Source organism: Ruditapes philippinarum, unplaced genomic scaffold (genome assembly GCF_026571515.1).
Source record: "Ruditapes philippinarum isolate M1 unplaced genomic scaffold, ASM2657151v2 ctg1891_1_1_1_1, whole genome shotgun sequence".
Taxonomy (NCBI): domain Eukaryota; kingdom Metazoa; phylum Mollusca; class Bivalvia; order Venerida; family Veneridae; genus Ruditapes; species Ruditapes philippinarum.
This window is the reverse complement of record NW_026862536.1, coordinates 56,783-72,992: the sequence shown is the minus strand read 5'-3', so window position 1 is coordinate 72,992 and position 16,210 is coordinate 56,783. Positions and strand designations below refer to the sequence as shown.

General features: G+C 33.6%; 2 protein-coding genes across 2 annotated transcripts; both read left to right on the top strand.

Annotated features, from left to right (window-relative positions):
* The first annotated feature begins 1,589 nt into the window (after window positions 1-1,589).
* LOC132719398 (fucolectin-1-like) lies at window positions 1,590-6,846 on the top strand. Its single transcript, XM_060703161.1, has 4 exons — window positions 1,590-2,002; window positions 2,827-3,057; window positions 3,228-3,425; window positions 3,711-6,846. The coding sequence occupies exons 1-4, from the start codon at window positions 1,690-1,692 to the stop codon at window positions 3,713-3,715; spliced, it is 747 nt and encodes a 248-aa protein (XP_060559144.1). The 5' UTR covers window positions 1,590-1,689; the 3' UTR covers window positions 3,716-6,846.
* Window positions 6,847-11,163: 4,317 nt separating this feature from the next.
* LOC132719397 (rRNA methyltransferase 3A, mitochondrial-like) lies at window positions 11,164-16,210 on the top strand. Its single transcript, XM_060703160.1, is given in 5 exon segments — window positions 11,164-11,636; window positions 13,702-13,946; window positions 14,269-14,421; window positions 15,306-15,577; window positions 15,579-16,210. Coding segments are annotated over 5 exon segments (1,533 nt in total). The 3' UTR covers window positions 15,969-16,210.

The window sequence follows — 16,210 nt, the reverse complement described above, 5'->3', positions numbered from 1 at the left end:
TATAACCCTGAAAAAAACACTCTAAGGCTTTTAATAAGGTACAAAATACAAAACCACCGATAAAATTATGAACAAAAAATTCCACTATAAAAATTATAGTTATAGAAAGTTAAAAAAAAAAGCCTACTAAATTGTATATGTTCATTTGCCAAACAATGTGGAACACAGGAAATCGTCGTTTCGGCGACTGAGGCGCATTCCGAAGGCATCTCGCCTCATACAGTTATTGTTTTATTACAATAACTTAAACAATATCTCATGAGATTTCTTCTTCAATTTTTGACGTAATTAATCATAAGTTTAGTGTTGAATACAATTTGATAATAGAGTTATTTCAGCCAAAGAATAACCAATGTAAGTTTGATCAACAACCGGCGAGATATGCCCTGTAGTGATCACCAAAGCTGGCGCTTAAAACTTTATCAGCTTTAAGAGAAGACGTCAATACAAATTTACAAATGAAAAGTTTATTTGTCTTTTTCATCACATAGAATAAATTCTATTGAGACATATACGTGTGTAAAAAATCATTCACAAAAAAACACAAATTAACAAGGTATCAACAATATGGCAGATAACTTAATTATATTCACGAAGTCCTTTATATAGTCCTTTTTTGGGGGCAAAATACGTTGAAAATTAAAAATTTCATTGAAATTCACACGCTATAATGACAGGACTGGCATGTATATACAGCTGGATCTTACTAGCCAATTGATTCATGCAAAGTGAAACCTAAGAACTCTTTCATATTTTTTTCTTAAGCAAACAATATAGTGTTATTTATTTAAAAACTTGACATATATAACATTACCACAAGCACTTTATGTCCAGATGAGTTAAAGTGTGTGATATATACGGGCGACTCATTACAGTCCTGTGTTCAGTTCAGGATCAAAATTTATACTGGTATAATTTCAAATATGCTTTTACATATTAAATACTTAAAATTTAAAGTGGACATGAATTACATAAGATGATAAAAGTCTAAAAAGTGCTATTAATAATAAATCATTTCACATTCATCACAACTTTCTTCGGGTAATATTTGACTTATTCCTTTCCAATTAACCAATTCCTTCGCAGCCGTTTTACGCTTGCTTAAAACCTCACCTGTTGCCTTTTTATACCCAAAAGAAGAAAGAAAGAAAGAAAGAAAGAAAGAAAGAAAGAAAGAAAGAAAGAAAGAAAGAAAGAAAGAAAGAAAGAAAGAAAGAAAGAATCAAAACCGGGATTTGTTTGCTAGTATGCCAATTTTCGCATATTTTAAAAATGCCATGATAAGCACAATGTTTGTCAGGTAGCGAAACACTAATGGGGAAACCAATTTAAATTTTAATAATTCAGACTTTCGTTTAAAAAAAACACATCATAAATCATAGGAAATTTTATGTATCAATATACAATAATAATAAAACAGAAAGTGTCAGTTCCGATGTGACATATTGATTTATATTGGCAACAAAAATATATATTGAAATTGCAGAGCATATTTTATTAATATGTTTTAAAATGGTTTTTCAATTAACAGCGGGCTTTTATGTTTCTAATTTATATCATTTCAGACAAGCAAAACTATATTATAGCAATTCCAGACTTGATTAATTGAAAAAGCATTTTTTTCTCCAATGTGTACGTACTGACTCGAAAGCTTCACGAAAGGACTAGCTGTTGATAGGAGCCATAAATATGGCGCTCGGTTTCTTAACAGTTTTACTGACTGTTACAGGACTTTTTTGTTGCATTGTTACAGTCACAGCAGAGACGGCTTTCACTAATCTTATAAGGTTCAATTCAGATGGATTAAGCTGCACGCATTCTGTTTTCAGTGTCAACAACGTTTTCAGTGAGATTGTTTGTGCATTCATATGTTCAAAAACTTCTCTATGTGCCGCAATATCATACAATACAATCACTTACAATTGTGTTGGGTGTTACATGTTTGACATGGCGGAAAATGTGGAGTCGCAGGAAAGGGTCCTATTTTATGGAGTTCTTGGAGGTAATTAATTATTTCAAAAACTAAGAAAGCTACATCGGAAAGCCAAAAATTGAAAGCCTATCTAACCTGTACCTCTTAGAACTAACAAAACCTTCACATTTTATATGCTTTACTGTGACATTTGACTTTGAGTCGTTAATTAATTTATGAGTCAGTTTTCTGTGAAATTTGTGTTTATATTTTACACTAGCAGTCATGTGTGCAAGTTGTGCTAAGATATTTTTAAGTAACATCTTACTAACATTAGTATGATTTAGACCAATCAGAAATCCATCATATTTGAAATGTTGCTTTGACTAAGTATCAACTTATAGATTTTATGGAATTGTGAATTACGAATGTTATCAATTACATTCAGCGTGATACAGTATAGCACGTGGTCAAGTTGCTGTTGAGATGTAACACATTTTTTAATGTTTCGGTCATTTGACTCGTCTATCTACTCTCTTTATATTGTGGGCACTGTTCTTTTTTCTCTCCGTCATTTAATAGCAACAATTATTGATGGAGAAATTCTTACTGAAAAAAATTCCCGACTGCAGATAGCAAAACTTTAATAACTTACTTCAAGAACCAAAATGAAATTATTCTATATCGTATCGGTATTGTCGTTTGGATTTGAAGAATTAATCCACTAATGCTTCTAACTGATATCCGTAAGAAGTTGCACATGGAGACGTCTTCCCACGTACTACATACTGTATATACACAGAAAGGGAATAACTGATAAAATATTGTTGTGCTTTTTTTTAATATAATCATCATTTCTCGATTGAAACATAAATAAAATAGAAACCATTTGATTCATTTTTATCTTGTAACAGCTACCAATGTCGTTAATGTGGCTTACAACAAGAAAGCTGTTCAATCTAGTGTTTTTAAACAACACTATGCGGGAAAGGGAGTTGACGGGAACGCAGATCAATATTTCTCCTCGTCACTTCCATGTTTTGAAACATTCAACAGCACGGGAACTTTCAACTGGTGGTATGTTGACTTGCAATATACATACATTGTGAAGGAGGTGAAAATGTTCAACCGACTTGATTGTTGCGGTTAGTATATTGTTTGTGTTATATATTGTTATCATTATTATTTATAATTATTCATAAGACAGGCTTATAGGTTGGTATCAGTATATCAATTAATCCAATAATTAAAATTTCCCAAATTTCATTTCAACTTGAAAATAGTACTATAGTAAATTGATATTTTTTGATTTCAGCATCTCGAGCTAATAATGTACAAGTACTTCTTGGTAATTCTTTAGACAGTTTGACGGAAGTTGCTTTTTCAGCTGGACAAATTGAAAATATTTGGTCTGTCCCATTGCCAGCAGTAACACTAGGACGATATGTGAAACTTGTTCATAAAGGGCATCGACAATTTCATCTTTGTGAAGTGCAAGTATTTGCTACAGCAGGTATTATATGGAATTTTTTCCTTTCTCTCAAGAGAGATACTGTTTTATAAAATGTTTATACTTTCATTAGTAAATGTTAAATCTAACGCAAATTTACATGCTAGAACTGTTTTAGCTGATTTGTCTGGTTGCACAAATTTTGCACTTTTTAATTGTTGTCTCTCATGAACGATACCTAGTCTGGTTATATTTTTTTTTAAAAAAGTCTTAAATTGTGTCGTTATATTAGAGTCGTTTTGTTTTTAAATCTATGTGTTTAGACTGCTTTATTCCTTATTCTTACAGCTTAAAACTCGACGCAGTCAGTGGACACACCTGTAAAGCAGAATGCAGGGTATCACAATTATCAATACGTAAAAATTCTTGCATAAATAACACGCCCGTTTAACTCACAACGAGTGAAAAATGTCCATCGGTAAAAATGTTGTGAGCAACTTCCGTTCCTCGTTGTGAGCACCCATCTTTGACGTGTGACACGATAAACAAGGTGACTTTTTCATAATTTTTGAAGATTACAGACATTTATGTAAAAATATCGGAATGCAGTTAGCTAGCGATGTGTTTTCCGAGTATGCACATGTAAAGATATTGTCTGTTGGTGGACAATTTGATGGAAATACCGTGCGACGCAGTCACTCGGGGTAGCTGGAAAACTGGAGACAACTTCTCTTTGGACCTAATTTAACATTGAAAACGTCGATTCTGGTGACGTTTTGTGCATTCTTACCTAAAACAGATGCCCACAAGTCTTCAGCGTAAATTATTATCAGAAAGTCTTCATAGAAACGAAGATATACCCTTTTTGCTTTAATCCTCGTTGTGAGCACCATAACCTCGTTGTGAGCAAGACAAGCGCAGTGCGTGTATGGTTTTAATATGTAATTCAGATGGTGAAAATATAATTTTCAATCTACCACAGCAATTAAAACGTTTTTGCACAGCAGCATTTCTTTGCAAGACGTCGTGCATACCCCAAAGGGAGACATATTAGTTTTGAACTGTCCGTCTGTCAGTCCGAGCAAATATTTGATATTTATGAGCTTCATTCCGTAGTTAAATAAAGAACAAAAACGCATAAGATTCAAATTAAGAGCTATTTTTTGAGCTAATTTTGCTAATGGACGTTGGTCCAGGTGATTTGCCTCATAAATATCAAAAGTTGGTACGTCCGTCAATCTGTCCGAAAACTTTTACATTGGCCTTAACTTCCTTATTAGTAAACGGATTTGATTCATATTTGAACACAACATCCCTTAGCACCTTGCTACGGACCTGTATTTTTTTTTACCTTGACCCCTGAATGGCCTTTACCTTGAAGGTCAAATTGTCCAAAAACATTTAAGATTGGCCATTATGTCCTGGCATAATGTTTTGGCACAACACATCTTTGGACAAGGCCTTTCAACTATCCTATATTATTTTGACCTTGACCCCTGAATGACCTTCACCTTGAAGGTCAAATTGTCCAAAAACTTAAAAATTGGTCATAACTTCCTTATTAGTAAACGGATTCTACTCATATTTTTAAAAAAACACCCCTAGGCAAGATCTTCAAACTGATCTGTATTTTTGTTATCTTGTACCGTGAATGACCTTCTAGAACATCCAAAAACTTTAGCATTGGTCATCACTTCTTTATAAGTAAGTTGATTTAATTCATATTAGGACACAATGCCCCTTTGGACAAGACCTTCCAACTGACCTATATTTATTTTACCTTGACATTGTATTACCTTCACATTGAAGATCTACTTGTCCAAAAACAAATAATCTATCTGGTCCATAAATCAAAGGACAAATCACCACTTCAGGGGCATTGTCAACTTACCGTGATAGTTCTTGTTTTACATAACTTGGTCAGTCTTCAGCTCAGGATAAACACATGTATGTGTGTATCACACAGACTGTGAAATTGTTGAAATATTCATAAACTCCCGTGATGTTCACTCGAGCCAAACTAGAGTATACGAAATAAAATACCTGATTTACCTACACTGATTAGTTCTTCTGTTAATCTGATGACTTGTGAATATGAAGAATAATTTTCAAAAAAACTTTTAAAAAGAAAAAGAAGAACTTTTGCAAAGAAAAACTATTGTACAAAAACGTTTTGATTGCTTTTGGTAGATTGAAAATTGTATTCTTGCCATTTGAATTACATATTAAAACCAGACAAGCAAGTGCGCTTGTCTTGCTCACAACGAGGTTATGGTGCTCACAACGAGGATTAAAGCAAAAAGGGTATATCTTCGTTTCTATGAAGACTTTCTGATAATAATTTACACTGAAGACTTGTGGGCATCTGTTTTAGGTTAGAATGCACAAAACGTCACCAGAATCGACGTTTTCAATGTTAAATAAGGTCCAAAGAGAAGTTGTCTCCAGTTTTCCAGCTACCCCGAGTGACTGCGTCGCACGGTATTTCCATCAAATTGTCCACCAACAGACAATATCTTTACATGTGCATACTCGGAAAACACATCGCTAGCTAACTGCATTCCGATATTTTTACATAAATGTCTGTAATCTTCAAAAATTATGAAAAAGTCACCTTGTTTATCGTGTCACTCGTCATAGATGGGTGCTCACAACGAGGAACGGAAGTTGCTCACAACATTTTTACCGATGGACATTTTTCACTCGTTGTGAGTTAAACGGGCGTGAATAAAACGCAGGAAAAAACAATGTTTAATCGAAGAATTTGTAGAATATATTTACTTATGCATAAAAATGTGGAACAAATTCAAATTCGAAAGTAGGACTTGTCTGAGTAACACGTGAATACAAATCCAAGATAAAAGTACCAGTCGGGGATCTTTCCCGAACGGGAAAATAGTAGCTATAGAGACCCTTTTTTCCCTTCCTGAACTGAATAATTCCCCGTTCGGAAAAGAAACGTCCCTTTCTCATGTACATGTACCCTCGGGTATATGGGATTGACAGAATACATCCATTCTTGTTGACGATGGTTTGAATCAGATCTTAAAACAATTATCTAAAATATTACCAAATTTTTAAAACACCATAGACCTAGTTTATGAAATATTGTAGCTCAAAAATGAAGGAATTGTTGCGTATCCTTGAATAAAATGTCCTATTTTATGTTTATATAAATTATGTATATATTTATGTCTGTCGATTGATTGTTGTTTGATGTCAGTAAAAAACATGACACAAAATAAAGGGAAATTGTCATTAAATAATAAATGACGTACACGGAAATCTTAGAGTAACAATGCAGAATTATGTGAAATAAAAATGTACAATAAAGTTATACATTAAAATTACAATTGTTATAAAAAGGACTACATGTATACAAAATACTAATTGCATTTTTTTTCTTTTAAACTATAACGCATGTATGAAACAAATATCAAATATTGTTTTTTTTATATCTACATATGTTGAATCCTCATTTGAATATTAAGATGTTGATGACGATTACCATTTCACATGCATCTGTTATTGGTATGAGTTATGAAGACAAAACACTTTATGTCGAAAATTTTACAACATGTAAAAGAGGGCACTTTCAGTTATAACGAAACAGCATGTAACAACAAGAGCGATCAGTGATCGCATGTGTCGCCTCATGATAGTCTTAATAATATCTGTCATATTTTGCGGTTCGATCGGATATCGTCCGAGTGACGCCCTTGGGCGGTAACGAGCTTGCGATTACGCCCATTAGTTACAAACATTGAAGGTCAGAAAGATATTTCGATAACCATACGCGTGAAACATATCAGATATTTTTTTCTTAATATCTACCAATAACCCATTTATACATGTTAAATTCTACTATATGCTTTATTTGTCAATGGAAATTCATACATTAACGTACTATTTCATTCAACAGCGTTGAATTACAAAATCATTCAAACAGTAATTAATAATTCCGTATAAATATGTGTGTGTTGTATATTAGATTGATGACGAAAACATGCATCTTTTGGGAACCCATGAAGCAAAACATATTGAAAATTTACAACATGTAAGAACCTAACGAACACGCCAACGTCTGATCGATGCGAGAAGTCAATTGCATCTTGCAGCCACTGTGTAGCAGGAGACACAAAAACATTAACAGGGCAAAAAAAAGTTTTTTATTAATGAGTCATAACTCAGCAAAAAAAAACAATCAACCCAAAAAACCGTGTAATATGCTGTCGATCAATCCTGTAAAGTTTCATTTGAATTGCATAAGTGGTATAAGAGGAGTAGTCCAGACAAATTTAATAAAATCATTTAAGGGCCATACGGGGAAGTCAAAGAATGGGACTGCAAAAAGGGACAGACAGACAGATGACGGAGAAATGATCCCTATATGCCGCCACTACTCTGTAGAGGCGACACAAAATGTATTCGAAAGCCTAAGTCTTTTTACTTTGAAAACCACATGGCTCTTTTGGTTTTTAAAAGTGGACATAATCTGGCACCATATATACATGTATACATGTATCTGAAATTCTAGATTTTTTTCTTGAAATGGTAGGTATAATCTTCGCTCAGGTCACGGACAAATTATATGGAACTAATATTTACTTTATAGACCTCAATCAGTATGCAAAAATCTATACAATTGTTAACGTCAAATAATAAAACTGGGCTTATACATGTCATACGTTTATCCAAGTTTGTTAAAGAAACTCGTTAGTATACAGTCAAACTTGTATTAAGCGACCGTGTTGGAGACAAGGAATTACAACGGAGATGTTTAAAAATTCTGGAAAAATGTCAAACATGTACGTAATGGATCAAAACTGATTTGTCAATAAATATCAGAAAGGTATTTTTTTACATTAGCATCCATTTAGATTATCGGAGCGTTCTAATTATTAAACATTTAAAAAACATTCCCACGGCAAGAGAAAGATGTCATGTATAAATTTTGACTTTTTATCATGCTTTGTCTTAAGAGACCGTTTTATTAAGCGACCGTTTTGGGTGTTTCCCTTGCGCGGTCGCTTAATACAAGTTTGACTGTACATATATAACTGCCAATGGATGAATTAATATCATTTTTCATTCGGTATTTTTTGTTTCCAGTACAAAAACAATATAAAGTCTTATATATGTATATACACATATACAGTAATTAAATGTACATTTTTCTCGTCTGTGATTTTCTTTATTGTCATGAACTTATTATACATGTATATTATGTGTAATAGATGTATAATTGTGGATATTGTAATTTTTAGAAATCTTAATAAAATTTCTTTACTTTCTTGATTTCGATCTTTTATTTAAAAGACTGACCAACGAAAGATTTTATACTTCAAAAGTCTTGCTATGGTGCAAAAAAAATCGGTGTTCAGCTATATGCAGAATTAAATTTTACTTTTGTCATCCAGTTTTTATTATGCCCCAGAGCACTAGAATATTTCGTTGAAAGCGAAATAGAAAAATCAATTATCCACAGATCAGTTCATAAATAATTATGATAGTAATTAATAGATATAAATTATCAATAGGATACGTACATCAAGTCATAAAAATGATGCAAGTTCATTAAATGGCTGATCGAGTTATGAGAAACACATTTTTCATAACTATAGTTTATTGATTATGTGCCTTATATAGGTCTCACGAATCAAATAGAGTTTCTTAGAAACTCGTTATAATCGTGTTCCACTGAAACCGTAGTGTTATATAATCCGCCTGGACTCAATCTCTTAAGCGTCTCTCTACCTCTATTTCTTCGCTTTTCCTCCTCTCAAGCAAACGCAGTAACAACAAGGTATAGTTGTTGCCAAGGTTTTAAACTACGGTCTATATTCATAGCTGCATTTCATAATATTGTACAACTTTCCTGGCCTTGGAGTGAAAAAATTTCTGCAGATTTCGAATAACCAGTCAAGAACGTGGCAATTTACAAAGGGCATAACCATAAGGTTTCTTTGTATATTGCAAGAAATAATGTTAAACAATGAATTTGGTTTATCATTAAAATGCAGTCCAAGCCATTTATTAAAATGAAAGATTTTGGTCAAATGTTGTTCCCAAGAAACCTGACCGTATATAGGTTTATTAACGCCTTTTTTCTTCGTGTATTCTTCTTCTTTATTTAGGTAGGTTTTAATTCAAACGTCTTGTCCGAATGACATTCGCCATATTTTATATACTGTTCAACTGGTTTTATCTGGTCCGTCATCAGGATCATTGATTCTAGCAATTCAAGCCGGTGCTAAGGGGCATGAGGGATGCACGCTGCACTTTTTCATTATCCCTCATGTACAGACTCAATCAAACCGAGTCTGCAATTTTCATGTAATTTTGTTGTCTTTAACGATTCTGAGGTATCACCCTTGTTCCATATATTTTTAAGACAGTGTGAATTATAGAGAAATATTTAGTGTCATAATGGAGGCACAGTACAGTTTACAAAATAGAGTGAAATAAGAATCCCTAAAGAAAGCCCAACGCGGCAAAATTGAAAATGTTGCAGGCTCGGTTTGATTGAGCCTGTTCATGAACGGTACTGTCAAGTGCAAACTACCGTCCACACCCCCTAGCACCGGCTTAAGCAGAATTCAACATTTAATATGAACTGGTAAAATTTAGAATTTTGAAACACCCGCAGATGTGTTCATATGGCGGTTATCATGGAACCTTCAATGTGACACTTTTGTGTCATTCCATGAAAAGCGCCATATGGTCCCCAAGTAAAAAACATGCATGTGCCATAAACGAGAAAACAATGGGCGGAACTAAATAAAATGGAATTTTGAAAGGGGATCTGAGGTTATGAAGCCTGCATATCACAGATATTGCGTCAAAAGACAAATTTAAAAAGCAGGCCACATATCCTAAGGGTGATTCAACAGTATTCAAGTAAGGAATACTGGAACCACCCAACAAGAAATATGCCGAATAGAAACGTCTCACGCCGCCAAAACTAAAATCTTACAAAAAATATGATACATGTCCAACTTCTTGTTTTCTAGTAGACAGTCCTGTTTTTATATATATTGTTTTGGCTGCGGAAGTTCATTACAAAAGAGTGAATTGCCCTTATTCGCAAAGTAACAAAAATATATCAACGTCATACATGTAAGTTAGAACCACGTGAGGGGGGGGGCCTACTTTACTTTACTCTACTTTACTTTATCCAGCGTAGGGTCTGGTTAAAGTCTCTGCCTCTCAACCAAGGGATCATGGATTCGAGCCTAAGCTTATCGGGTCACGACCATGTTCCTTCATATGACACCTTCCAGGAACCGGACTCGAAAGTAATTGATAGAAGTTGCAATAACTTAATTGTTTCGCAATCGAGCTTAAATAAATATGTTTAAACCAGAACACATGTATATGGGATTTCTTCCTTCTTAAACAATGCTCAATCTGCAAATATAATGGGGGATGGGGGAATATGCACCTCCTGTTAAACCTTTTTAAGTCTTCTGCTCAACACCACTTAATTAAATTTTTATAAATAACCGTGCTGAAACACAATTTTATAGGCACTGAAACTTAAAATATAGTAACTATAACTATTTAAAAGCTTAAATATACACTTCAATTTCAAAACTGTCTCTTTCGATATCACAGGGACCCAGCACAGTGTTGGGACAGTGTAAAAAAGTAATTCTAGAAAAAGAAAGTATACTGTATTTAATAAATACAGTATATATTTTTTCTAGAATTACTTTTTTACACTATCCCATAACTGTGCTGGGTCCGTGTGCCTCGGGTGTATAGAAAGTTTTAAAAAATTAGTACAGTACAACCGATAATGAGTAAGCGATTAGTACAAATTTATGATAGTACGGATGCACCAAAGATGGCAGCGCCCATGAAAACATGTTTGTTAAATTCAAGAAAATACCCATTTTCTTGGATTGCGTGCAGATATTATGCTCGCAAAAGAGGGCACAATATACGAGAATTTATTTCACCCGAAGAAGATGTACAGAAGCTAAAGGGAAGGGTAAGAGATCCAAAAATGAATGCCTACCTGCCATACAATCCCGATGACCCGGTCCAGGAAAGTCACAGCATAGCTGCTAAGCGGACTAAGGAAAATTATTTAAGGAACAAAATCAACGAAACAGGATTTAAAATAAATGAAAACGTGACCAAGGGATATAGAAAGACTGAAAGGGTGTCGAAGGGAAATAAAAGTGCTCCAAATTTTTCTGGTAAAGATGAACATGATCAAGACAGCATTAGTTTTGAAAAACTTGAGGAGGCAGACAAAAGATTTGGGTATGACCATATCAAACATTATATTGTCTGTTTATTTTATGTCATATAGTTATACACCCAAAGGCTTAGCTAAAGAGACTTCAGCGAACAAGTTTTATAGTACTGCTAGACCTGTTCGCTGAAGCCAATCCTGTATCAAAAATCAACCAGAACCGTGACATATTTATGTCATGCTGTAATTCAATAAATTTGCCTGATCTGGACAAAAGCTATTTTAATACAGATAGTTAGATATATTTGGGACACTTCAGTCACAGAACGTTAGATTGATGAAATAATGCCTCAAAGTTTATCAGTGGGTTCACATTTCATAAAATTCGCCGCCATAATTTGCTGCCCTAATTATCATGTGACTAGCGAGAATTTAGGTTTCGGATACCTTTGCATGACATTTGGTGACCTGTGACCCAAATGCTATTTTTAATTTGCAATTATGAATAATGGTGTATTTATTCAATAACAGACATTGTACCATAAACATGTCGGATTTAATTGTTTTTAGTGATGATTCTTGAATTATTTGTTTGTTTTTATTTAAACTTCAATTAAAGTTGTACATTTACTAAATATAGTGTATGGTCTGTTACTAAAAATAGATGCTAGAATTCCCAAAACTTGAAGTCCCGCGAGATTTCATTTGAAAGCAGACTCCATATAGGTAAACATTCTCTACATATTTCCCTATTAAATAGTTGGGTACACAATTTCATTGAAGTTTCATTTAAAAACAAAACATGAATTGATTCAAAATTGATTTGTTTATCAAATGGTATTTTTATTTGAGCCAAATTTGATTAATAAGGGTGATTTTAATTAGTAGGTTTTTATGTACGGCACACAAACTGCCAAAATTCTGGTAGATTTTGCAAAAAGGGTTGACCCATAACTTTACTGTCGCACAACGTCAAAATAAAAGCGAAAAATAAAGTTATGGAAGCCAGAACTACCAAAGGCAGAGCGGGCCCCAGGAGGGCTGAAGTGCTCTTAGATAACATGTACGATGTGTATACTATAAGTTAAAATTTTTAATTGAAGTCAAAATGAAAATCAATAAAAAAATATGTTGAAGTCTCACAAAAGTTTGAGAAAAATCTTAGTCCAATTTTATAATCCTTGGACTGATTCTATATTTGAGCTAAATTTACGTATCAGGGCACTTTTGATTATAAAAGCATTTAATTCAGACCAGGGTCTTTCAAATAGAATTGAAAGACCCTGTTCAGACTGTTGCTAGAATTACTAGAAGCGGAGATGTTCTGATTGGCCTTAGAGTTGAGATTGTTCCCATATCGTAATATCCTGTTGATTATCAATCAGTTAAATTGAAGATGTAAAAATTTTGTGTTTTAGTTTAATTTCCCTTCAAATATACATGTGCATTAGGGAACAGATGCCTGGTATGATGCAAAAATTAGGATTTAAAAAAAAATTAAAATGCCTCTGTTTTGCCAACACACACTGTACATAATATACATATAGTTCAGTGCTTCCTTGGCAACAAAAATAATCCTAAGGCTATTCTAATGCTGTATGCAACAACGCCTATTCCCATACTGAGTATTTATTATCGATGATTGTAGGCAAGAAAAACCTTTGCATCCATTACAAGGGACTCAACTATTGAAGTTCTATCTCAAGCCTTCATTTTGGCAATTGTTACACTGTAGGTAGAGAATTGGGAAAACTTTTAAATGCACTTATTTTCAATTGGGAAGGTCTGTTTAATAGACCCCATTAAAGAAGGAAAAACACCACAGTGTTAAAATCTTGCAGAACATGCTATGGAAAATTTTACAAATCAGATATAATTTGCTTTGCTCATAGTAAAAATGTCACAAAGCAAAGTCATATAGGACTAAATAGGGGGTGAGGAGGCATGAAATACCTAAATATTGTTCTTAATTATAAAATGTATATAGGGTATGTTACATTTTACTATACTTCACATTTATTGATAAAATTTCAAACCTATGGTTGGCCTACCTCTTTATTGACGGTATAGGCCTTTTGCATGCACATAGTGGGTTCAGAATGTCTGATAAATTGCTCTGTGGCTTATTTTCAGGCGACTTATTATGGCAGCAAGAAGTAAAAAGAAAAGAGATGACAGTAAAGAAATTGTTCTTGAGGGAAAACTTCTTATTAAAGATGCTCTTGAAGTTGGTGCCAAATTGAAAGTGCTTTACTTTACAAAGATGGATTTAGTAGAAGAATTGCCTACTGAGCTGCTTGGTAAAGCTAAACTTTACAAAGTCTTATACAAACATCTTAAACTCTGGTCGGACGTCGAGACCCCACAAGGTTTACTAGGTTAGTAAATTTTTTAAAATAATAATTCTGCATTGTATATCATATTAGAAAAACTGTAGGTCCATGCTATTGTTTAAATTTTAGTGTTTAAAAAATTAGAGCATTAGTACAGTTGCACTTGTTAGTCTGGTTATGGTGTCGAAGTATAGGGAGAGCTATTGTACTCACCCGATGTCAATTTCGGCACCTTCATTTGGTAAAGTTTTTGCATGCAAGTTGGTATTGTTAAGTAGGCTCCATACATGCGTTAGTATTAACAAGGGAATGTCTGCAATATGATTTTTGTGTAATCAAGGAGTGTTTTTATTTTTCACTATTTTAGGAATCTTTGAAATGCCAACTAAAGCTTTAAGACCGATCTCCAACCCGATACCACTAACGTTGATCTGTGATTCAGTACGGGATGGTGGTAACCTCGGCACCCTGATACGAACTGCAGCAGCTGTAGGTTGTCAGAAGGTCATAGCACTGAAAGGTAACTTCAGTCTTTAATATACATACTGTTTCCTTTATATCATGGAATTTATTAATGAAATTGCCCACTTTTGAAGTGTCTATTGTTAATTTAGGTAATTTTAATAAAAAAAATTATGCCGAGATAAACTTTTGATATATATATATATAGAATTGTTTTACTGTGTACAATATGGCCTCATTGTGTATATTGAGTGACTGATGAGGGAAGTTCAAATGCATCTGTTACAATGTTTTCGTTTTGTTCAAGAGTTTTTGCAAGCATTGAATATGAGTCACCTGGTGTCAAATATAGAATAAATGAAAATTTTGTTAAATCATCTTGGGCCTGTATTTTAAAGCAAGTCTTCATGCTTATTGAGTTGCAATGTTTAACTGATGATTAACAGGTCAAGATGTAATATGGGTTATAGGCATGTCAAGTCAGAAACAAGGTCAGCAAGTTAAATAAAAGAAAATCTTATTTACTTACACTCTAGAGAAATCATTTTCATCAGGAATAAGGAAACTTTCTCTACAAAGTGACTGTCTTGATGTGACTGTCTTGATGATTTCTTGGAAAAATGCATAAATATGATTCAATTTAGGGTCAAACACAACTTGACAATGTCACTTGTGGAAAAATGTCTGTCTGCAGAATTGTTTCCAATGATGTTTTTAAAATCAGCATCACTAGCTTTTAATATTAATGGGATAATTTTAGGATGTATGGGGTGGTATTTCAGAGCAGTTACCTTATAGATGTACATTCTGCTATTTATTACCATCCAACATCAACACCTATGTAACTGAAAAATTATTGATGGAAACATTAAAATCCGACACCTTCACACACATATCACACCTTTACACACATATATTGTATAGAACAATTTTTGTTTACAGGATGTGTTGATATATGGAATGGCAAGGTTCTTAGATCAGCAGCAGGAAGTCATTACAGGATACCAATCATGAGCAACATAACATGGTCCCAGGTACCAGCCATCTTACCCCCAGCAGACAATATCAAAGTATATCTTGCAGACAGTAATCAGATTGCAACTGAACAAAGCCTCGATGAAACCATGGCAACAAGAAATTCCATGGCAATGCAGGAGATAGAACAAACTAAAGATTATGAATTGTCTGATGTAGAAAGTGATGTTGATGATGAATGACGATGACTATGATGATTATAATGTTGATGAAGATGGTGAAATTAGTGCACAGAAAAACAGTGAAAAATTGACTGAAGAAATTGAAGATGAACCATCTTACAGAAGTTTCAAAGTTCTTAGTGCTTACAAAAATGCTCCAATAAACAACATAGTATATGACAAGGTAGATTATAGTAACAAACATACAGTGTTAGTGATCAGTGGAGAGACCTCAGGTTTATCATTACCTGCCAAAAAGTTAGCCTACGATCATTTTGGTGAGTGTGTTCACTTACCTATGACAGGCGGAGTTGAGAGCTTGAATTGTGCTATAGCAGGAAGTATTGTAATGTATGAGGTAGCTAAGCAGCATAGGAAGGTCAGTGGTTCAACATCAGAAGATGAATGAAAACTAAATGAAAAGAATTAAGCCATTTCTGTAATAAGATCATACATATTTTGTTTCAAAATTATGAATGTATAACAAGTTATTATTTTACTTTTGTTGAGTGATTAAGGTAGATGTCTTCAGATCAATTTCATCTCTTATCTTCTGAGCTCTGTGACTTGAAATCCCACTAGGGCAAAATGGAAGCTATCCAGCTTTATAGTGTTATGACAAGTTTTCATCAAATATTGGTATGAAATAAA